Genomic DNA, 24,249 nt, shown 5'->3' on the forward strand with positions numbered 1-24,249 from the left:
GCAATCGAAGTAGAAAATGTTATTTGTGGGTAACAATTAGGCTATTCACTTTCATCCTTTTGCTTCTTAACTGCTAAATGGGAAATCTTTTTTTGTAAGTTCTCCTATTTCATTTTTATGTTTGATATATTTAAATCATATTAGTAATAAGTTATTACAATTTTATAATGCATGACAAATACATACAAATAAAGGAGGCGCAACAAGAAGAAAGCAGTAAGCCAACATTCATAAATGAGGCCCAGCTTTACTACGAGGCAATTGATGGGCAGAAAAAAAGTCATTAGGGTTTCAGGCTTTTGCATATTTTCATGAATCATCACATTGTTCTGTTTTATACTCGTCTACACCCCGAATGGATCCTCCTATCATTGAAGTAATGAACATGATACAAAATAAAATTGATTGATTAGAAATAGAGAATAATTGACTAGTTGTAGGCGTTTGTACATAGGTAGGTATAAGATATGATGAACCTCTTTTTTGCATGCAATAGCTATAACAAGCCAAATACAAAGAGAAAAAATTAAAAAAAGATAAATCGAAAGAAATCTTCACAAGAAATAAAAATTTCCTCTTTTTGAATAGGATAAGAAAAACTGATTTATAAAAATAAAAAGAAAATCAACTGTTAGAAAGAAATTTGTTATGAAAAAAAAATTCTCTCTAAATGATTAAAGAAAAAAGTAATATAATCACTAGAGGCCAATATAAATTGAGTTAGTTGTATTTTCAAAAGAGATTTGAATTAATAGATCAAATTATATTTATAACATTGGAAAAGTAGAAAGAAAAGTTTCTTCTTGTTGATTTAATAAACTTCTTCAACTTTAACTTTTCACCTGGGAAAAATTCTCAAACTTGCAACTTATCTTTCTAAAATTACGAAACTTTCCCTTTTTAACACCATTTCCATTTTCATTTCCAAGGTCCTGAGAAGCTGCTCCACTGTTGGAGGCTGCCAGTGAGTGAAAACCAAGTGTTGCAAATAATTATTAAAAATACTATATACAAAAATAGAGCATATAAATGAGATATATTAAAAAGTTGTGTCACTCTAAATATTTCTGAAAATAACAACTATAATTTTATCATTATTTTTTTAAATGGAGAGTGAAAAATTGAATATGAGATCTCTCAAATTTACTCGAATGCACTTATCATCAGATTAAGTCTGTGAGTGATTTCTCACTATTTGTAACACTATTTTCTTTTAGAAAATAATTTTCAAAATAAACTACCTCTCTCAAAATTTTTCTTAAGGCTTTTAGAACACTCTTGACTCAAAGAAATTCACTCTACCAAAATGCTTAGCCCTTTGCTCTCCTTACCAATAAAGCTTCATTTGGCATGGATTACCAACCGAATAAAGAAATTAAGAAATTAATCTTCATTTGGCGGTAAATGCGGACTTCAATTTTTTTTTTTTTACTTTTATTTATTGATTTATTTTCTTACAAACTTTCGTCATCACTATTGTAATCGCGGGCCCTACATATTTGAGAAATTCACCTAACACATCTTAGTACGGATATTAATGAGAATTTAATTTAATTAGTTTTTTTAATCAATTTCTATATTTGGTAATTTATTCAAATATAAATATATTTATATTCTTTAAAATATTATACATTTTTATTTATAGCAAATAACCAATTTAAGATTTCATTTTCAATATAATTTTAATTCAGTTCAATTAGCATTTTTATAATTTTATTTTTTAAAATTTCAGTCCAATTTTATTCGTATCAACATCTTGGAGATTTTTGAGAAGTAAGTTAAAATCGCGAAAATTGTTACTATTTTTATAAATAACTTGAAATTGCATAATATAATAACATTAATTTTTTTTTATTAGACATAGCATAAATAAACAACCATTGAATTTAAAAATAATTTTAGCTAAATTTAAAATTTTTATAACTTAATTTAAATATTAAAAAATTTATATAAATTTTATTCTAATTTAAAATTAGGGTTGATCGGATCACGGTGAAAATTAAAGGTAATGAAGAGAAAATGAGGAATAAGAGAAATTTAAAATATTTTTAATTGATTAAAATAATTTTAATTTATTATTAATATGTTAGTAAAATTTGCATAAGTTTCAAAGGGATTCTATATTTAATAATAAAAAGTCAAATATTATAAAATTTTTTTTTTAATTATGATTTTAAATTATGATAAAATTTATTAAAATTTTCAATTTTAAACCAAATTATTAAAATTAAAATATTTAGATAAAATTACAAATGCACGTAAGCATTTGAAATTTTAAAGTAAATTGCCCTAAATAATTATAGAAATACGGCCTACTAAATTAAAAAGCCAAATATTTATTATAAACCAATTCTTTAATATTATACAATAACATTCAAAACTTTCAATTTATTACAATTATAATACAAAATTTGAAAAGTTTTGCAAAAATTACAATATAATCCTTAAACTTTTAGAGAAATTGATTAATTTAGACCCTATAATTTTTAGGTCAGATAATTTACTTCCTCACTTTTATTATAGATATAAATTGATCCATCTATCAAAATTTTTATCTAAAATACTGTTAATTTTAGGTAAAATACCAAAAGTTTCCTTTAATTTATTTAAAATGTAAATATATTTAATATTTATATTTGTTATATTATATTTAGAAAAAATATTAAAGAAAAAATATAACATATCAATCATAAAAATTGTAAAACAATCTTTTAAATTATTCTTTTTTCAATCACATATAAAATTATATATAGAAAATACTTTTTTTTTAGTATAACAATTTCAAATAGATCATAATAAATTTTCAATTCATTGATATTTTTTATATATATTACTAAATATTAATATTATAAAGAAGAATTAGATGTACTCACAAATTTAATCTGGTGCTAAGTGTATTTGAATAAATTTAAGAGATCTTAATTCTAGCCCTAATCTCCAATCCCCATTAAGAAAAAAAAAAAGAATTAGATTTCATACAATCAATATATGCTTTGATAAATAGTCAACTTCTAAACTTATTAAATATTAAAAATTATTGTTAAATTATAAAATATTGCTAGATAATATATATAATTGTAATATTATAAAATATTTATTATATACAATAAAAATATTTATTTTCAAATACAAAATCTAAATTAAAGGACTAAAAATACAAATCTCAGGATCCTATAGATTCCATATTGAAAATATAACAAAGGGCATTTTCGTTTAGTTTGAATGGAAAATTGAATGAAAGAATCAATTTATATATAAAAATGAAAGTGAAAAACTAGATTATTCGATTTTGAAAATATAAGAAGTATATAATTATAAGTTTTTTTTTTTTTTAATTTAAAGACTGTATTGTAATTGTCTTAAATATTTTAAGCTCAATTTAGTCTTATTTATTGTAATTATAATTAATTGAAAGTATCTAAATAAAATTAATAAAAGGATAGAATTTTGTAACAATTACCACTTATTAACATTGTACCAAACGCATTTTCGGATAATTTCTTTATTTTTAAAGAGAAATATATAAATATATATAATATAAACTATTTTTCAGAAATTCCAAAACTGCATGTTGATAAGATTGGCAATATATTTTGCCTCAATTTGCATGGTCTTAAATGTATTTTGTCTTACATCATTGTATAATTCGTTTATGGAAATTCTCTTGTACTGTCAATTACGTTAAATGCCAACGAATAAGAAAGGACTTCTTAGGGAACAAAGTAATTATTTTTCAAGAATCCAACTACAAATTGTATAATACAGGAAGCAACCAAGAAATTGCAGCAGTAACTGAATATCTAGATATTGCTTGTATCAGAACCCATCTTCTGCTCCTTTTCCAAGAGGAAATGAGTGTTATAATGGCTGGTTTAGTAGAAGAAAGGTTATCCATAGAAGAACAACAAAAGCAAGAACAATGTGGACGAGGGACGAGTTTAACTAAACAAAGATCATTTGATTTGGAGGCAGATGGATTTACCACTTATACTGATCGTCAGGTATATATATGATAAAATTCTTGTTTGGAGTTGATTTATGATTAGGATACAACTAATGGGATTTTTTTTGTGGGTCTGCAGAAAAAAGATTGGAGAACAATCTTGAAGCTTGCATTTCAATGTATTGGTGTTGTTTATGGTGATTTGGGTACATCTCCGTTGTACGTTCTACCTGGAATTTTTCCTGATGGGATCGAGAACAAGGAGGATATCCTTGGAGTGCTTTCTTTGATAATTTACTCCATTATTATCATCTCCTTGATTAAGTATGTATTCATCGTTCTGTCTGCAAATGATAATGGGGATGGTAAGCTTCAGCTTCTATTAATTACCAATTTATTGGGTATGAAATCCTAGGGAGAAGAAGTTTCTAAGTTGTTATCCATTGCAGGAGGAACCTTTGCACTCTATACTCTGATATGTCGTCATGCAAAGGTCAGTTTGATACCAACACAGCAGGCTGAAGACACAGAAGTGTCCACTTACAAGTTGGATTTGCCAAAACACAGCACAAAGATGGCTTCAGCCCTCAAAACTTCACTAGAGAGCAGCCTTATAATCAAGTACTCTCTATTGTTCACAACCATGGTTGGAGTGTCCATGGTCCTTGGAGATGGCATTCTTACACCCTGCATATCTGGTAAATAAATAAAAATAAAGTCCTTGCCTTCTTTTCTTGAAAAGAATAAAAATTTTTATCCTTCAATTTCTTGTGCAGTATTGTCTGCTGTTGGAGGTATTAAGGAGGCTGTTCCTAATCTTTCAGAAGATGTAATCATGTGGATCTCAGTGGTGATTTTGATTTTATTGTTCCAAGTTCAGAGGTTCGGAACTTATAAAGTTGGCTATAGTTTTGCTCCAATTCTCGTCTTGTGGTTTGCTTTTATTGCATCTATTGGGCTTTTCAACTTCATCAAGTATGACCCTGGTGTCATCAAGGCTGTCAATCCATGGCACATTGCAAAATATTTCCAGAGGAATAAGAAAAGTGCTTGGATTTCTCTTGGAGGTGTCATTTTATGTCTCACAGGTACAGATCCTAATGTAGTGATATCATGGAGTTTAGAATGAACCTTGAGATACTAATTTACTTAACCCTTTTTCACTTGAATAAAATTAGGTTCTGAAGCTTTATTTGCTGATTTGGGCCACTTCCATATTCACTCAATTCGGTTAAGCAGTTGTGCTGTGCTCGTTCCATCTGTCTTGTTAGCCTATATGGGCCAATGTTCTTATCTCAGTAAAAATACAGAAGATGTTGCTGATTCCTTCTACAAATCAATCCCAAGTATGTGTGATTTTTACTAGACCTGCCTCATATCAGATTCAGTACTCATTCCAAATTTTTATTGATGCAGAATCACTATATTGGCCACAGTTTGTTTTGGCAGTAGTGGCTGCGATAATTGCTAGTCAGTCATTAATCTCTGCGTCCTTCTCTATTATCCAACAATCTGTTGCTCTGGGGTGTTTTCCCCGAGTTAAGGTTGTGCATACATCTACAGAACATGAAGGACAAGTGTATGTGCCTGAGATAAACACTCTTTTGATGTTGGCTTGTGTAGGAGTCACTCTTGGCTTCAGAAATACTTTAACAATTGGCAATGCATACGGTAAGGTTGTGATTATGTTACAATAGTTTTAGCATATAAACAATTTAACACTTTTTCTGCTTTCTTGCAGGAATTGCTGTAACATTTTGTTTCGTGATTACATCTTTTTTTCTGGTTCTTGTTATGGTTATGATATGGAAAACAAATATCATTCTCATAATCATCTATGTCCTAACCATCGGTTTCATTGAAATGTTATTTTTGAGCTCTACATTGTACAAGTTTGTTGATGGAGGGTACATTCCATTACTATTTGCCTTCATTATTGTCTCCATTATGTTCATATGGAACTATGGCTACAGGAAGAAGTATATGTACGAGCTCAAAAATAAAGTTGCAGTTGAAACACTTACTGCTATAGTATCCAATGAGAGGATTTGTCGAGTAGAAGGTCTTGGTTTATTCTATACTCGGCTTGTTCATGGCATATCTCCTATATTTACTCACTACGTGTCAACTGTTCCTGCATTGCATGAAGTTCTTATATTTGTTTCAATCAAGTCATTGCCCGTCGGTAAAGTTCCAGCTGAGGAAAGGTTCTTGTTTCAGCGAGTAAAGCCTGGGGAGTTGATTTTTCGATGTACAGTTAGGTACGGATACAAGGATCAAAGAATGGATCATAAGACATTTCAGGAGATGCTAGCAGATCAATTGAAGGCCTTCATAGAGGAAGATAACTGTGAGGAAGATAGGCAAAGGGAATTGGCATTGGTTGATAATGCTCTGGAAGATGGTTTTGTTTATCTAATGGGTGAGGGTGAGGTGATGGCTGCAAATGGGTCTAGCTGGGTTAAGAAATTGGTAGTGGACCGCCTCTATAATTGGTTAAGCAGATGTGTGAGACAGCCAGATGAAGTTTTCTTAATCCCTCATAAGCAATTACTCAAAGTGGGAATGACATACGATGTTTAGAGATTCAGCTAGTTGAAATTAGCTGATAGGAATGGATTTTGGGAATCAAAACTTCCTTATTTCATTTGAGTGTTTACTTTTAAATTGCTTGTTTTACAGTGTGCATCTGTTTTGAGGGTAGCTTTGCTAGAAATTGATTGTAATGGTTGGATTTCAATGACTAGACAATTGAGACTCTCCCAGCTCACATTTGCCAACAAAAAATTGAGATTGTCCCACTAAAATTTAGTTAATGCCCTAATAGTCTGAAAAATAAAACTATTACAAAGCATACTAATTTGCCAAAAAAAATTCATTACCAAATCATTTTTTTCCCTTCAAGTTCACTGGCTTTCTCTTGAAGCAATTCATGTTCAACAGCCTGCTTCCAGAATTTAGACAAAAAAGAAACACGCAAATTAAACACAAACTAGTCGTATTAGATATGTTATATTTGGATTTACGATGAACTGACCTGTATTATCTTATCTTGAGTTGTGGCTGGCAGATAAGAAGAAACTATTTCTTTCTCATGCTTCAAGCATCGTTCAACCTAAATTCACCACGAAAAGATTGAACCATCAAGAAAAAGAAAATTAAGAAATGGACGAATATCTACACACTAAATACTGAACAAAAGATGTATTTTCAATACCAAATACATGTAATCTTCATAGGACTCGTTCTGTATCCATTTGGAGGCCTTCTCTGAATAAAATGCAGCACTTTCCTTGAGCAGTGATGCTTCCAAATCTCGCTCATAATATTTCATTGATTCTATTCCCATTTCTACATAGATTGTCACAGTACTTTTCACCAAGTCCTGATCAATTACTTCTCCATTGCGTTCCTGGTTAATCTGAAGATCGAAGTTCATAAATATACATAATATAAAATCTGAATGATTCAATTAATAAACAGAATCAAAAGACTCAGTTGCAGTCTCTGATCATACCATAGATATAACAGTGTTTCTGACTTGCTCATTTATTTCGCCATACACCTAAAACTCAGAATTCGAACATGGGTATGTCAGGAAAAGGCTTGATTATGTTCTGGAACTGTAAAATGAAAGATGTTCAATTACACACCAAATTATAGAAAGCTATGAAGCTGGTTTCTTGAAGGGAAGGGAGTCTCCGATTGGGAATGAAGTATCTGTCAAGGTAATGGAAGAATCTAAAAAGCCATCGAGTCATGATTTTGTAATTTGCCCATTTGGTCACCAATTCTTGCAACAAATCTTGGTCTTTCTTCCCTCTTAAAGAAGGCAAGACCTGTCAAAATTTGAAGAATAAATCAAACCCATTTCTGAGAACTGTGCTTTGAGCAAGTACATATAATTGTTGTTAGATCTCTAAAAATTGATGTATCTGACCTTATAATTTATGTGTTCTTCAAATGTCTCCTTATATTTTTCATACAGCTCTGGAGAATACTCGCGGATTGGGTGCGCGGTAGTGAGGTTGTAAATCGTTCTGCTCAGTCAAGTTAAAGCGAAACCAGTCCACAAAGCAAAAAACAGAGCACTCACTTCAGATCAGAGAAACTAAGCTCAGATTGATTGATTAAAGTAGTATAAGAAAATGAAACAGATGGAACCCATGATTCAAAACTCGAAATTGATTCTTGTGAAACAAAGTTGAAGAAGGATACGTGTAGAATCGCATGTAATCTGCAGAAGTGAAAGATTGAGTTCCTTCTTGTAAAATGGTATTGAGTTTGTTAACCATCTCTTGTATTACCACCAATCCTTCTTCGTATTCCCTTTCCCTTGACCTCCTCCTGTCATCTCTAGTGGCCATGGTTGGTGCTAATGAGTTTGAGGTTAAATTCAAATATTGAAAAGATATGTATCTAACTTGCTTGAGAAAATTCTGAACGGTGGATGTGTGCTGCGCAAGTTTGTAGAAAATTTATCACAAACATTTTTATTTTGTGGGAATTTCCTTACAAAGGCTTAAGTAGGTAGATTGTTGACTTGGTTCATCTTTCTTCGAAACTTCCTTTTCCCAAATGTCTGTTTCTGTGTGAAGGGAGAAGAAATTCAATTATTAGATATATGAACTCACTCTAAATTTATAAAATTATTATGAATTTGTCTGAAATAATATTTACACACCTTTTAGTAATTAAGTATTTTAACTTAGTTTCTGAAATTAAAATTTTTTGACTTACAAAAATATAACTAATTATAATATATTTCCCAGAATTTCACAATACCACCACTGTGACTGGCAGTATTATTCCTTATCTTGCTTTTACATAGCAAAAAAAAAAAAAATCTCAAATATAATTGGCCAAAAATAAAGATTTTTTTTTTTTTTCTGCAATAATTATGAATATTTTTATAATGCATTAAGCTCGAGATGGAAACCCGTTAAGTTTCTCCATTGCAGGAGGGATCTTTGCGCTCTATTCTCTCATATGCAGCCATGCCAAGGTCTTGTTAGCCTACATGGGCCAATGTTTCTATCTTGGGGAAAATACTGAGGATGTTACCGATGCCTTCTATCGATCAATCCCAAGTAAGGACTTTTATTCATGTATTCGACTTGTACAATATAATTTAATGATAAATCATGATTATGATAAAATTATTAAACACTTTAAAAATGAGTTAGTTTAAGCAAAACATGTACTTTCCGGCCATTAATTAAATTATTTAGGGATGGGGATAGAGTGTTTTTTTTTTTTTTAATGAAAAAAATTTGCAATTAAAATAACTAATTACAAATTAAATAATAAAGTAAATATTTTGTGAATATAATAACTCAAAAAGATAATAACTTATTAATATGACATGAATATTTATAATTTTCTCAATTAATTAAAAAAACTATTTAGATTTTACAAAATTAATATAACGAAAAATGTTCATATTTTAGTTTTGAAAATAAGTATATAAATATACTTTACTAATCTTTAACAGGAAAGTTGTAATTTTTTTTTGAATATATAATGGATTGCATTTTTAGTGGGCCAAACCGTACATAAAACAATCCAAACTCATCAACCCAACAACATAAATTTAAACCCAACTCTTGAGAACAAGATCCAAATCTACTAAAAAAAACCCCAATCCGATTGCCATCGACCGTTCACCGCCTCCACAAACCACCACCTCCAAAACAGACAGCAACCCACTGCATTCAGTAACTGGAGACTATTACATCTAGAGAGACCTGCAAGCCAACACAAATTGAAAAAAATCCTGAAAATTGAAAGAAAATCAGAAAAATTGACATGCAGAAAGAAACCCAAAACATGAGCAGAAAATGATCGAGAAGGAACCATGCCACCAAACCATCAGATCTGAGTTAAAGAAGCCACTAACAAGTAGAACAAAAGAAAAATCAGAACTAAAATCCACATAAAAGAGAGCGATACGGCAAAGCTCATAGCCCAATAAAATCCTTGGGAGCGAAGATCGCGGTACGTAGCGGCACAGTTCGAAGTACCAATTAGTTGTTTAACTCTAGTATTATTAGTTGTTTGATGTTATCATATATTTCTTATTTTTGATAAATATAAGTATATTTTTTTATTTGTCTAAAACATAAATTACTTTATTTAAATAATTTTTCAACATAATCATATTTAATGTGTATTGAAAAACTTAAATACGTTATTTTTTAAAAATAATTATACACTTGACGGGCATTAATTAATTTTCAATTTTTAATAGCTGTTAGAGCAAAATCAGTATTAACATTAAATATTAACAAATAATTGAAATGTAATATATAATTCAATTTCATTTATTCAGTTTTTTCTATTTAATTAAAGAACTAATTAAAGAGTAGAAGCTGAAAAACTTTAGTTACTCTGTTGAACTGCTTTACAATAACCTAGAATTAATTTTGTATCTTATTCTCCTTAACTAAAGCATTGCGTATAGAATGTTAGAGGAAACCACCATCCCGATTAGGATAACATTGAGTTTATTTAAAATCAAATAAAATTAAATATTGAATATTAAAATTTAAATATTTATAAAAATTAAATTAAATTAAATTAAGAAGAAATCAATTCAAGTAATTGAAATTTTTAATAAATTTTTTACTTTTTATATTATCAAAACCATATAATATCATTACCCTTCACTTCTCTTTTCCTTATATAATTGGCTTTGAGTGACCATTGGTCCCACATTATTTTGAGACAAGGATTTAATAATTATAAATATAAGAAATTGGATAAGCATTCTCCTTAAACTACCATTTCAGATGAAATTAGACCTGATTTTTGTCTTTTTGGAACAATTACATGTGACATATAGTATGAAAGAAATTATCATATTCTCTATAAAAAGATGTTAATGGTTTAGATTTAATTATTGTAGTTAGAAATTACGACTTAATTATATTAATAAACTATAAATTAAATATGTAGGTCCAAATTAAAATAGCAATCATCCAACAATATTGTCTTATTGCTTCGAAATCAACAATTTTCTCAGCAGTTTCTCGGATAGATTTAGTGCTTGTCTCATGCAAGTGATTGCCCTTACAACTTATTATTGGTCTACTAATTTTAAAAATATATATATATAATACCAAAAAAATATGCATAGTTAAAGATAATTAATTAAAAGTAAGGGGAATATCCATCAGAAGTTTTCTTTTAAAGACAAATCATGCATACATAGTGGGCACGTTACGGATTAGGAAGTAGTCGCTAATTGGCAAGGGGGTCGCTGCCAATCATCGTAGATAGAGCTGAATTTGCATGAAAGTGATTTTTGGCTACCTTCTAATCACTACAAACACGATCTGACCTTGCTTCATAGTGAGTTTCCAAGCTTTCAATTGGCAGCTTTAGATAGATTTTTTACACCTACTACATATACCCATCACATAGCCAGAGAGGATAAGAATCCCACACCTGACAAGCCTGCTATTCTCCTGCAACGACAAGCTCAAGCTCAAGCTCAGGCTCAGGCTCAGGCTCAGGGGATTTGATAACTAAATTCTGACCAGTAAGTCTGCACTCGATTTTCAATTTAGGATACTGTTTGTTAAGTGTATTCCTTAATTATTATTTTGGTTTGTTTAATCAGGTTTCGTACAATAATGGAGAACGGAAATGTGGTAAACGAAGAAGTGGAAGTGCAGGACGAAGGTAACCATCAAGAACTTGGCAATGGAAACCTAAGCATTAAACGAGACTTGTTGGATTTGGAGGCTGGTGATCACAATACTGTGCAGGTGAACTTTATATAATTTCATGCAATTTTTTTAAAAAAAAAATTAAATTACGGTGAATTAATTTCTTGATTAAAATGCAGAAAATGAATTGGGGAACCGTATTGAAGCTTGCATTTCAATGTATTGGAGTTGTTTATGGTGATTTGGGTACGTCTCCGTTGTATGTGTTACCTGGGATTTTTCCTGATGGGATCAAACACAACGATGATCTGCTTGGGGTCTTATCTTTGATTATTTACTCTATTATTATCATTACCTTGATCAAGTATGTCTTCGTGGTTTTATCCGCCAATGATAATGGTGAAGGTAATAATTAATCTTTTTAATTGTTTATATATATATATATATTTATTTTTATATTTGTTGAGTAGCTATATATATCTTATTTTAAATTTGAACCCATCTGCCAATTTCAATCAAAATCGCTCTTTAAAATCTAAAAATAATCAAAATCTGTAAAATCCGATTCCATCAAATTAACTTGATGGAGCCGTAAAACTCATGGTATGATCCATTGGATTTTCTTTTTCTTTTTACAATTTTAGAATTCTTTTAGGCACTTAAATTCATACAAGGTAACTTTTGAATATATATATTTTCATGTGATTTCTAAATTCATCTAAATAATTTTTAAAATTATTTATAGGATGGTTTTAAATATTAAACTTAAATTATTTAGGTTCTTAGCTAACTATTATAAACTCTATATAATTTCTTTATCCCACCTATATTACCACATACGAGATTTTATCATATTTTAAATAAAATAAATTATAATTTCTTGTAATATGACAATTTTCACTAAAACAACTATATTCCATTTTTTAAGAAAAATAATTATATTTTATTTGTGGATGTCCTTACAAATTTCTCTAAAAAATAATTTCAAAAATGACATAAATTTATTATTAGTGTGTTTGGATAGTCAATTAGAGAATTTTATGATGGGAGTGTATAATACATTTTTTTTTTTTTTGAAATGGGATTGGGGATCGGAGGAGTAGAATATGAGACTTCTCAGATTTACTCTTTTGCAAATACACTTAAGAGATTAAATTTGTGAGTTCTATAATACATTTTTAAAGGTTGTGTTAGACATTGATAATTGAAAATGATAATTAATAATATCTTATGATGGAGTACATTAATTGCAAATTGTGCATTTCTAATTAAAATTGCAAGCATTTGATTTTCGAAATTAACACCCATATGCATGTATATAATTCAAAGATGGTGAGAAACTTATCAGAGATTTTCTTGTTGTCCATGGCGTAGGAGGAACTTTCGCAATATATTCTCTCATATGCCGCCATGCCAAGGTCAATATGATACCAAATCATCAGGCTGAAGATAGAGAGCTGTCCAATTATAAGCTAAAAACGCCACATCGCCGAATGAAAATGGCTTCAGCTGTAAAATCAAAGCTCGAGAATAGCTACATAATGAAGGTCTCTCTATTGTTCATGAGCATGCTTGGAGTGTCCATGGTCCTTGGAGATGGCGTTCTCACACCCTGCATATCAGGTATCTCATATCTATATATATACACATGAGTTTTAATTCAGCAGTACTGAGTCGTCTCTAGAATTATAAGGTCTGGATTATTGTATCTTGCAGTGTTATCAGCAGTTTCAGGTATCAAGGAAGCTGATGCTAGCCTTACTGATAATGCCATCATGTGGATTTCAGTTGGGATTTTGATTTTCTTGTTTCAAATTCAGAGGTTTGGAACAGATAAAGTTGGGTATACTTTTGCTCCAATTATTATTATTTGGTTTGGTTTTATTGCATGCATTGGGATTTTCAACACTGTCAAGTACGATCCTAGTGTGATGAAGGCTGTGAATCCATGGTACATTGTGCAATATTTCAAGAGAAATAAAAAGGATGCATGGATCTCTCTTGGAGGCGTCATCTTATGCTTAACAGGTTCTGAAGCCTTGTTTGCTGATTTAGGACACTTCAATATTCTGTCGGTTCAAATAAGCTCTTGCTCTGTGCTCATTCCCTCCGTCTTGTTAGCCTATGTTGGTCAGTGTTCATATCTCCGGGAGAATACTCAGGATGTTACCGATGCCTTCTACAAATCCATCCCTAGTGAGTATACTCCTGATGTTTCTACGACGAGCGCCCTTGATTTATTCTTGTGTTTGATTATTTATGTGATTGATTTCTTTGGTGCAGAATCAATGTATTGGCCACAGTTCATTGTGGCAGTCTTGGCAGCCATCATTGCTAGTCAGTCATTGATCTCGGCTTCCTTTTCTATCATCCAACAATCAGTGGCACTTGGGTGCTTCCCTCGAGTTAAAGTTGTGCATACATCTGCAGAACACGAGGGTCAAGTTTATGTGCCTGAGATCAATACTCTTCTGATGTTGGCTTGTGTTGGAGTCACTCTTGGCTTCAAAAACACTTTAAAGATTGGAAACGCATATGGTGAGAAAACGATAATTACGTTATAGTAACGCAAAAAATTTTAGTATTCTTCTTTTAAACTGATTCTTCTTGCAGGTATTGCTGTGACATTTGTTTTCGTAATTACATCTTCATTTCTGGTCCTTATTATGATCATGATATGGAAGACACACATCATCTTCATCATCCTCTATGTCCTAACCATCGGTCTCATTGAACTCATATTTTTAAGCTCTGTGCTTTACAAGTTTGTTGATGGAGGGTACCTTCCTTTGTTCTTTGCCTTCATCGTGGTGGCCATCATGTTCATATGGAACTATGGTTACAGGAAAAAGTATACGTATGAGCTTGAAAACAAAGTTTCAATAGAGAAGCTCGCTGATATAACCTCAGATGAAAGGATTCATCGAACCCCAGGACTTGGTTTATTTTACACTCAGCTTGTTCATGGGATATCTCCAATATTCACTCATTACGTCTCAAGTGTCTCATCTCTACATTCAGTTGTTGTGTTCGTTTCAATCAAGTCATTGCCAATTAGCAAAGTCTGTCCTGATGAAAGATTCTTGTTTGAACGAGTGAAGCCTAGAGAGATGATCTTCCGATGCATTGTGAGGTATGGATACAGAGATTCAAGAAAGGAGCAAGAGAGGTTGGAGGATATGATGGTAAATCAATTGAAGGAGTTCATAAGAAATTATGAAAATGGAGAAGACATGCAAAGGGAGGTGGCTTTGGTTGATCATGCACAAAGAGAGGGTGTTGTTTATCTAATGGGTGAGAGCCTTGTGATGGCTTCAGATGGATCAAAATTAGTGAAGAAATTAACTATAGACTACTTATACAATTGGCTAAGCAGGTGTGTGAGGCAGCCTGATGAAGTTTTCTTGGTTCCTCGTAAGCATTTACTCAAAGTAGGCATGACTTATGAGGTTTAATTAGTGATCATGTTAAAAAGTTGACTTAGCTGCTGCAATTTCATTCTTGATCACTAAGTTGCTGAAATTTCTTTATTTTTCTATTGTTTCTTAACTTTAACTTGTTCAATAACATGTCATCCATGTAGTTGCTTGTTTTTAGCTTAGTTGTTAAACATGGAGACATTCCATGTAGTTGCTTGTTTTTAACTATTTCAATTTCTATTTCTGCTGTATTTAAGTTAATGTTGCAGTCAATAAAAATAAGACTTTGCACAATATATTCTTTTTTCTTGCTTTATTCAAATTTTCTTCCAACAAATTGTGGTATCAGAGCTCTCTTCTTAAGGGACTTGTGATTAAAAGAAAGTTTTTATTTCTTGTTTTTCTTTCCATGGATTCAAAAGAAATTCCATTTACTTCACTAGCGCCACTTGCCTTCAATGGAGAAGGCTATCATGTTTGGACAGTAAGAATGGAGGCTCATCTAGAGGCACATGATCTCCGGGAAGCTGTCGAAGAGGACTATGAGATTCCTCCATTACCTGCAAATCTAACAATGCGCAGATCAAGAGTCACAAGGAGAAGAAGACAAGAAAGTTGAAGGCAAGAGTCTTTGTTAGAATTATGACAATGAAGTCAGTTTTTGAAATCTGAAAATTCTTGAAGGAGTATGAAGGAGATAAGAGGATCAAGAGAATGCAAATTCTTAATCTAATTAGAGAATTTGAACTTCAGAAGATGAAAGATTATAAGACGGTGAAGGAATACTCTGGTAGATTGCTTGGGATTCCAAACAAAGGTTACTTGGTTCTGAATTTCCTGATTCCAAAATAGTCTAAAAATACTTGTAACTATGCCTGAGAGGTTTGAAGCAACCATTTCCTCTTTGAAAAACACTAAAGATCTGTTAGAGATTAGTTTGGCAGAATTGATGCAAGATTTGCGGGCACAAGAACAGAGAAGGCTTGAGGTCTAAAGGGTCAGTTGAAGGTGCATTAGTTGCAAAAGTTCAATCCAATCAATGAGGAGCATGGAAGAAGAATGAGAAAGACAAAAGGGAAACTCATGTAAGGGAACAAAATCTGATTTCCCTCCTTGCAAACTGATCAAGCATAAATTAGCCACATTTTTATTATCTTTTTTATTGCTTATTTACACATTTTTTAGTTTAATTTATGGTTTTTATCTTGTTTTTACAGAAAAGGAAGAAATTGGAAAATTGGAGAAAAAGTGCAGAAAATTGACAGAAAAGTGATTGGGTCAGTGATTTGCCCAATGATCCGCCTAGATCAAGCTGAAGCAGAAACCTGGAGGCAACAGGCAGAAGTGATAAGGTCAGTGATTTGCCCAGGACACTCGAAGACACTGGCCAAATCACTCGCAGAAGACAGAGAGAACTGACTCACAGAAACGTGATCGGGTCTGTGATTTGCCCAATCACTTGAAGAAACTGGTCAAATCACCGGGCAAATCACTTTCACAACAGAAACTGACAGCAGAGCGGGAATTTGGGCAGAAAACAGAAATCCGAATTTTCAAAAGTCCAAATCCAACCCAATCACTACCAACATAAAACCAAGAGCCACGAAAGAGCTTCTCATCCAAGGAATTCCAATTGCAATTAAATTCAACATCAAAAGAGGAGTCAAACACCAAATCAAAAAGGGATTTCAAAATCCTAGATAGATAGAATTCTTCAGCTATAAAAGGAGAGCCTCCAAACCAGCAAAGGCACCTTCTGATCAGGAACTCAGCACCTTCTGATCAGGAACTCAGCACCCTCTCCCTCGCCAGAAACTCTGCAACTGCTCTTCTTTTCTTTCTTTTCATCTTTTTGTGTATTTAGTCCACCATGAGTGGCTAAATCCATTCTTTTCTAGTTGAAGTTGGTGAATTTCAGATTTGTGTGATGAATTGGGAGATTTAAATCTCCATTGTTAAACTTCTATTTCTTTTCAATATTTATACAATTTGAGCTTTCCATAATTATTACTTTGCTTTTAGAATCAATAAGGGCCCATTGTTTTTAAATTGCTTAAGTAATATTATTTGAATGATTTAGGTCCGTAATTGCTTAGGTTGTTCAAATACACATTTAATCAAATTGCATGATCTAGACTTGACCACGCGGTTGGCAAGGTTAGAATTAGGTTTCTCTAAGTCTTAATGCAGTTAACAGTTGTTCGATGCTATAATGCCCCAATGACGTTCCTTGGCAACTTGTTAACTAGTGTTTGATTAGCGAACGTTTCCTAATCAAACTAGAACTAAGGAGGAATTTGGATTGTGAGAAGCGTCTTCCACATCCAAAACTAATTTATTGAGATAAATAGGAGTATTAAAGAATCAATGATCAATTCTAAACAATCTGAAATAGAACCATTCTTCAACTAGAAGATTTTCTCTTATTGATTTACTCATCTTTAAATTATTGCTTTCTTTTGCTATTTAGTTTTAATTCATCAACTCAAACCCCCCTCTTTTAATTATTTGTTATTTACTTATCTTGGTTATCATTAGGAAGATCTTTAGTGTCAATTCCCTGTGGTTCGACCCTATTGCCACTATCTATAAATTTATTTTGTTGGTTGATAATAGGTTTATTTTTTACGGCTTCGACAACCGTCTATCACAAACACTATGGAAGGAAGGGACATCCTCCCTCCAAATGCTAGAGAAAGCCAAACCAGAAGTGTGAGAAAAGTTAGAAGATGGAACATCACCAAAGAATTTGTAAAAGCAACACTCAATAGAAAACTGTAACACAAATGAATTGCAGCAAAAGAATGTTGCTCAAGTTGCTGATCAAGAAGAGGAGGATTAACTCTTTGTAGCTACTTGTTTTTCAACTTGTCATTCAAGTGAGAAGTGGCTTATTGATAGCAGGTGTACAAATCACATGACCTTTAATTGTGATTTCTTCAAAAGAATTGGATACTTCAGTAGTCTCCAAAGTGAAGATTGGCAATGGACAGTACATTTCAGTTAAAGGAAAAGGAACACTAGCAATTGAAAGCATCTCAGGTACAAAGTTAATAAAAAATGTGTTATTTGTACTTGATATAAATAAAAATCTCTTGAGTGTTGCACAATTACTTGAGAAAAGATTCAAAGTTCTCTTTGAAACAAATCAATGTCTTATCAAAGATTCAGAAGGCAAAGATATTTTCAGAGTGAAAATGAAAGGAAAAAAGCTTTGCATTGGATCCACTGGAGGAAGAACAATCAGTGTTTTCTGCAATAAAAATTGATGGAGAAATCTGGCATAACCTATCAACAAGAAAAGTAATCAAGGCTTCCATTTAAGAAAGCAACCTGGAGACCTATGGAGAAATTGCAGCTCATACATACTGACATAGCGGGGCCTTATAAAACTGCATCTTTAAATGAGAGCAGGTATTTTCTCACCTTTATAGATGATATTCCAGAATGTGTTGGATATATTTTTTCAAGTTCAAAACAGAAGTCGCTGGTGTGTTCTTGAAATTCAAGAACTTGGTTGAAAAATAAAGTGGTCATCACATTCAAGCTTTGAGGTCAGATAATGGCAAGGAGTACACTTCAAATCAGTTCAATCTTTTTTATGAAGAGGCTGGGATTGAGCATCAACTCATTGCTCCATACACTCCACAACAAAATGGAGTCAGTGAGAGGAAAAGTCGAACTATACTGAAGATGGCCATATGTTTGTTGCTTGAGACGATCTTCCCAAAAGAATTTTGGGCAGAGGCTGTAAAATAGTATAGTTTTCTTGCTCAATAGGCTTCCAAGAAAGGCAGTAGAAGGAAAGACACAATTTGAAGTTTGGTATGGTTTTAAACCTTCCTTGAAAAATCTTAAAATATTTGGATGTTTGTGCTTCGTTCATGTTCAATAGATCAAGAGAGATAAGCTTACTAAAAGAGCAAAGCTTGGTGTATTTGTGGATTACAGCACAATCTCAAAGGCTTACAAAATTTTTCAGCCAAACACTAAGAAAATTTTGATAAGCAGAGATGTGTGCTTCATGGAGAATGACAAGTGAGACTGGGAAGGAAAGCAAACAATTATGTTTCCTAACTTTGTTCCAAAACCACAACTCATAGATGATGAGTTGATTGATGATGTTTCTATAAGAGGTACAAGAGCACTTTCTGAAATTTATGAGAGGTGCAATGTTGTTGTTCTTGAACTAGAGAATTTTTGGGAAGCTGAGAAAGATTCGAAATGGATGATTACAATGAAGGAGGAACATGATCGAAAAAAATTAAACCTAGAAGTTGGTCAGTTAAAAGGCTTGCAGACAGGAAAGTCATTGGAGTGAAGTGGGTGTTTAGGATAAAGCTCAAAGTAGATGGCTCCATTAACAAGCACAAAGCTAAACTTGTTGTGAAAAGTTATGCTCAAATCTCTAGTATTGATTTTTCTGACACGTTTGCTCCTATTGCTATAATTAAAACAATCAGGTTGTTGTTGGCCATTGCTGCAAAAAAGGGTTGGAAAGTGTATAATCTAGATATCAAGTTAGCATTTCTCAATGGCTTGCTTGATGAAGTGATTTATGTTGAGTAACATGAGGGGTTTGTTGTGAAAGAGCAAAAGGAAAATGTGTACTTGCTAAAAAAAGCTCCAAGGACCTGGTATAGTAGAATTGATGTGCACTTGATGCAGGTGGGATTCAAAAAAAATCTTAATGAGGCTACCCTCTATATTAAAGGTGATGAGATCAATTTTGTTGTTATTTCACTGTATGTGGACAATTTACTTGTCATAGGAAATAACCTGGAACTTGTGAATAAGTTCAAGAAAGACATGCAGCAAATATTTAAGATGACTGACTTAGGACAAATAGTATTTTTCCTTGGAATGGAAGTTCAATAAAAGCAGCAAAATGTGTTTATTTGCCAAAACAAACATGCCAAAGAAATTCAGAATGGATGAATGCAAGTTTGTTACAACTCCTATGGGTAAAAATGAAAAGTTTGGCAAGGAAGATATAGCTGAAAAGATTGATGAAACTCTCTACAAAAATCTAGTGGGTTGTTTGATGTATTTAATAGTCACAAAACCTGATATCTTACACTCTGTAAGTATGCTATCTAGATTTACAAATTGTGCCACTGAAACTCATTTTATTGCTACTTAAAAAGTTTTAAGGTATGTGAGAGGAACATTAGATTATATGATTAAGTTCAGTGCTAGTCAAGATTATGTTCTGCTAGGCTATTCTGATAGTGATCATGGTGGTTTTGATGATACGAAGAGTACTTCAAGTTATTGTTTTAATCTCACGGATGTTCTCTTGGTGTTAAAAAAAAAAAAACAAGAGGTGGTTGCTCAATTATTTACAGAAACTGATTTATTACAGCTACAGTTGCTACAAATCAAGCCTTATGGCTTAAAAAGGTGTTGTTTTATCTGAACTTCAAGGAAAGGAAGGCACAAATGTGTCTGTGGATAATTAGGCTAAAACAGCCGGGCCCGAACTGACCCAAATAACTTTTGAGACCACTTTCCACTTGGCCCAAAATGGTTAACCCAAGTTATTTAATAGTTCTGTGCTAGCTATTATATACAATTTCAATTTCTTATAATCTTCCGATGTGGGACGATCAGCTGCCGCAATTCCGCAAGCAGGTAGCTGATCGTTACACTCGGTCCCGCTAAATTTTGCGACGTCCTCGTCGCAACTGAATCCACTCCAATTGCTAATCAGGACCGGACCCTTGGGTATTGTGGTTCACTAGTACCCTCGGGCGGCTCCACCTCATCTCTCACGGGTAGCCCTTTCCTCGCAGGCCCACTAGCTCCGCACAATTTGTCTGACCCAGGGTGGCTCTGATACCAATTGAAACAGCCGAACCTGAACTAGCCCAAATAACTTTTGGGCCCACTTTCCACTTGGCCCAAAATAGTTAACCCAAGTTATTTAGTAGTTCTGTGCTAGCTATTATATACAATTTCAATTTCTTATAATCTTCCGATGTGGGACGATCATTTCAATTTCTTATAATCTTCCGATGTGGGACGATCATTTCAATTTCTTATAATCTTCCGATGTGGGACGATCAGCTGCCCGCAATTTCGCAAGCAGGCAGCTGACCGTTATACTCGGTCCCGCTAAATTTTGCGACGAGGAGCTGACCGTTATACTCGGTCCCGCTAAATTTTGCGACGTCCTCGTCGCAACTGAATCCACTCCAATTGCTAACCAGGACCGGACCCTTGGGTATTGTGGTTCGCTAGTACCTCGGGCGACTCCACCTCGTCTCTCACGGGTAGCCCTTTCCTCGCAGGCCCACTAGCTCCGCACAATTTGTCTGACCCAGAGTGGCTCTGATACCAATTGAAACAGGCGGGCCCGAACTGGCCCAAATAATTTTTGGGCCCACTTTCCACTTAGCTCAAAATGGTTAACCCAAGTTATTTAGTAGTGTTATTATATACAATTTCAATTTCTTATAATCTTTCGATGTGGGACGATCAGCTGCCGCAATTCCGCAAGCAGGCAGCTGACCGTTACATAGGCTATAATAACTATCTCCAACAATCCTGTTTTTTATGAAAAAATAAAATACTTTAACACCAAGTTGTTTTTCCTCAGAGATGTGCAGAAAGAGGGTTTTGTCAATTTAAAATATTGTAAAACAAATTTTAATATTGCAGACATCTTCACCACGCCTTTGCCAAAAATTAAATTTGAGTTTCTAAGAGAAAAAACTTGGAGTTTGCAATATCAAAGTCAAGGAAAAGTGTTAAGAAGTTGACTTAGTTGCTTCTACAATTTCATTTTTTATCACTAAGTTGTTGAAATTTCTTTTATTTTTCTGTTGTATTTAAATTAATGTTGCAGTCAATAAAAATAAGACTTTGCAGAATATTTTCTTTTCTTACTTTATTCAAATTTTCTTCCCACAGATAAGCACAATAAGTTTATCTTCTTTTTTTCATATGTTTCAGAAGTTTGGTGGTTTATAATAATATCATATTGGATGAAAAAACTACACGGATATGTAATGCTTTTTCGATATTTATATTTGAATTGAGGAATTATACTTATTATTTATAAGAGGTTTTGCAGTGAATTTGAAACAATATTATTTTATAAAATCATTTAGAATCCACACTTAGAATATGTACATCAATGTTTATAAAGTTTAAGATATACCCATTACTCCAATCAATTGAATAAAATATATACATATATATATTACCAAAGTTGAAATTAAATTCTTCTATTTTTTAATTAATAATATAAACATAAAAAACTTAACATGATATGTGTTCCAAATTCAAATATCTCTCAAATATATTAATATTATTGGAAATAATTAGTAATCCCAACAAATTCAAAAATGACTATGAGGTAAAAATATAAATGTTAATTATGAGGAACAAACATTCAACCAAAAATCATAGAAAAATAATAAAAATCATCAATTCTTGTTTACTCCGTTTTTGACAAATTATCAGCTAGCTAACTAGATTAATGATAGCTTTCCTCCAAACACAACAAATTTTCTCCTAACTATATCTAGAAATCCACCACCTCACTTTGAATCAACTTCTAATTTTATTTTTTATTTAAATAAAACTTTGCATATAAAAAAAATTAATATCAAAGTCTTATTTAGCTCTTAATTATAGATTAATATATAGCATAAGCTTTTAATTGATTGTTTATGTCTAAATAAACAATTCAACTATTTTAATAGAACAAAAGAAAATTGTTTAAATTTTAAAAATAACTTAGATATATACTCTTGAAATATATAAACTATTCAAATTCTAAAAAAATAAATAAATTAGCTATCCATTTTTTAACAGAATAATCAAAATCATATCTCATTATATCATAATCAAATTAGTGACTTGAAAATTAATAAAAATAATAAACTAATATAGAGATTTTTTGAAACATTTAGCAAATCAATTTGCTCTAACATATAACAAATAACCATTGCAAATTGAATACATAGGATAAATAATAAAGACTAAAATCCAACCGTCGGACTTATCAATCTAGACGCATAGATGCAATAAGTTAATGAGAAAAAGCCTATCAAAATACATGCAAGAGGCGAAAAGAGTAAATCACAAAAAGAGAACCATTTTCAAAATAAATAACTAAACCAAGTTTTCAAAAAAGAAGAATATAAGGCTGTCACAAAAACATAAAAAAATCACTAAAAGAAGAAGAAGAAGAAAGGGACCATATGAAATCAATAAACGATTGCTATGCCATGAACTAGATGCATGCTTGCAATTGATTTACTTCTCACCAAAGAGCAACAGAAGCTAGAGCTTTATTAATTTCTCTCCCAAAAAGTTTGATTAGCTTGTGAGTTGTGATAAACTATTATGACCCCCAAAGGATACACACACACAAATTTCCACCACCTTATATTAATTCCCTTGTTTGAAATTTTCTAAACTCTTGATGGGTACAATTTACAAAACCCACATAAAATAATCACCCTATACAAAATAATATAAAATTGATCATGAGCACAACCAGCTGCATGAAATCATGATTTTTCTTCCATGCAGCTAGCCTTTGCATATAAGGGGCTACTGATAGTGCTTCTGCAACATGTGCTTTCGTTAATTCTTGCTTTAATTTTCACCACAAGCAATGGGGAAGATTAATTAATAACAGTAATCTTTTTTAATTAACTAATTTTTGCATAATGGACATTTGAAAAAGAAAAAATCTTTACACTAAGGTTAATGAAGTCACAGAAAAGAATAAGCTTAATTTCTCAGTATCACATCCTTATGGAAACCAAGAAATGGGAAAAATTATTTTGCCAACTTGGTCTTTGAAGGAAAAGAAGCATGGTTATTGGCATTTTCTATATATATATGTGGAGAAAAGAGCTGGATGTTACCTATTGGGGCATTGTACAGCAAAACAGATATTCTTCCATGGAAAGAACTGTTATTTTGTACGGCAATGAAAGAATTGGCTGATGTTTTCAAGGCTAGCTAAATTATATCTTCTTTTGTCTCCCATATGATGCTTCCGTCCCGTCTTCCCATGCATGTTTGAACACAAAGCTAGATTTTGATGAAGACTGTGAAAAAAATCCCTAACTTTTGAAATCCCCAATTGAATTGTATGTAACCTTTTGAAACCCTAATCTAAAAAGCTTCACACTTTGTTCTAGCTAGCTTCAAAATTAAACAAACCAAGAAGTCCTAATACCAGTTAGCT

The 24,249-nt window shown here is 32.1% G+C and overlaps 3 protein-coding genes across 4 annotated transcripts; 2 read left to right on the top strand and 1 right to left on the bottom strand.

Moving 5' to 3' along the window:
* The first annotated feature begins 3,617 nt into the window (after positions 1 to 3,617).
* Positions 3,618 to 6,526, top strand: LOC110611697 (potassium transporter 19). Its single transcript, XM_043955125.1, has 7 exons — positions 3,618 to 4,001; positions 4,083 to 4,308; positions 4,393 to 4,641; positions 4,720 to 5,031; positions 5,122 to 5,289; positions 5,360 to 5,614; positions 5,685 to 6,526. The coding sequence occupies exons 1-7, from the start codon at positions 3,618 to 3,620 to the stop codon at positions 6,524 to 6,526; spliced, it is 2,436 nt and encodes an 811-aa protein (XP_043811060.1).
* A 189-nt stretch (positions 6,527 to 6,715) lies between these two features.
* Positions 6,716 to 8,519, bottom strand: LOC110610738 (cullin-1). Its single transcript, XM_021750796.2, has 7 exons — positions 8,162 to 8,519; positions 7,884 to 7,983; positions 7,597 to 7,782; positions 7,461 to 7,508; positions 7,161 to 7,364; positions 6,981 to 7,058; positions 6,716 to 6,887 (listed from the first exon to the last, which is right to left on the bottom strand). Exons 1-7 carry the CDS (start codon positions 8,308 to 8,310, stop codon positions 6,822 to 6,824), a joined length of 831 nt encoding a protein of 276 aa, XP_021606488.1. The 5' UTR covers positions 8,311 to 8,519; the 3' UTR covers positions 6,716 to 6,821.
* A 2,672-nt stretch (positions 8,520 to 11,191) lies between these two features.
* Positions 11,192 to 15,329, top strand: LOC110612384 (potassium transporter 5). 2 transcript variants are annotated; one of them, XM_021753159.2, is made up of 7 exons: positions 11,195 to 11,486; positions 11,568 to 11,715; positions 11,796 to 12,021; positions 12,991 to 13,239; positions 13,333 to 13,812; positions 13,900 to 14,154; positions 14,230 to 15,329. In XM_021753159.2, the coding sequence occupies exons 2-7, from the start codon at positions 11,581 to 11,583 to the stop codon at positions 15,069 to 15,071; spliced, it is 2,187 nt and encodes a 728-aa protein (XP_021608851.1). In that variant the 5' UTR covers positions 11,195 to 11,486; positions 11,568 to 11,580; the 3' UTR covers positions 15,072 to 15,329. The 2 variants fall into 2 exon arrangements, with proteins under 2 accessions (XP_043810653.1, XP_021608851.1); XM_043954718.1 differs by having other exon boundaries at positions 11,192 to 11,486; positions 13,333 to 14,154.
* Positions 15,330 to 24,249: the final 8,920 nt, after the last annotated feature.

This window comes from Manihot esculenta, chromosome 3 (assembly GCF_001659605.2).
Source record: "Manihot esculenta cultivar AM560-2 chromosome 3, M.esculenta_v8, whole genome shotgun sequence".
In the NCBI taxonomy this organism is placed as follows: Eukaryota; Viridiplantae; Streptophyta; class Magnoliopsida; order Malpighiales; family Euphorbiaceae; genus Manihot; species Manihot esculenta.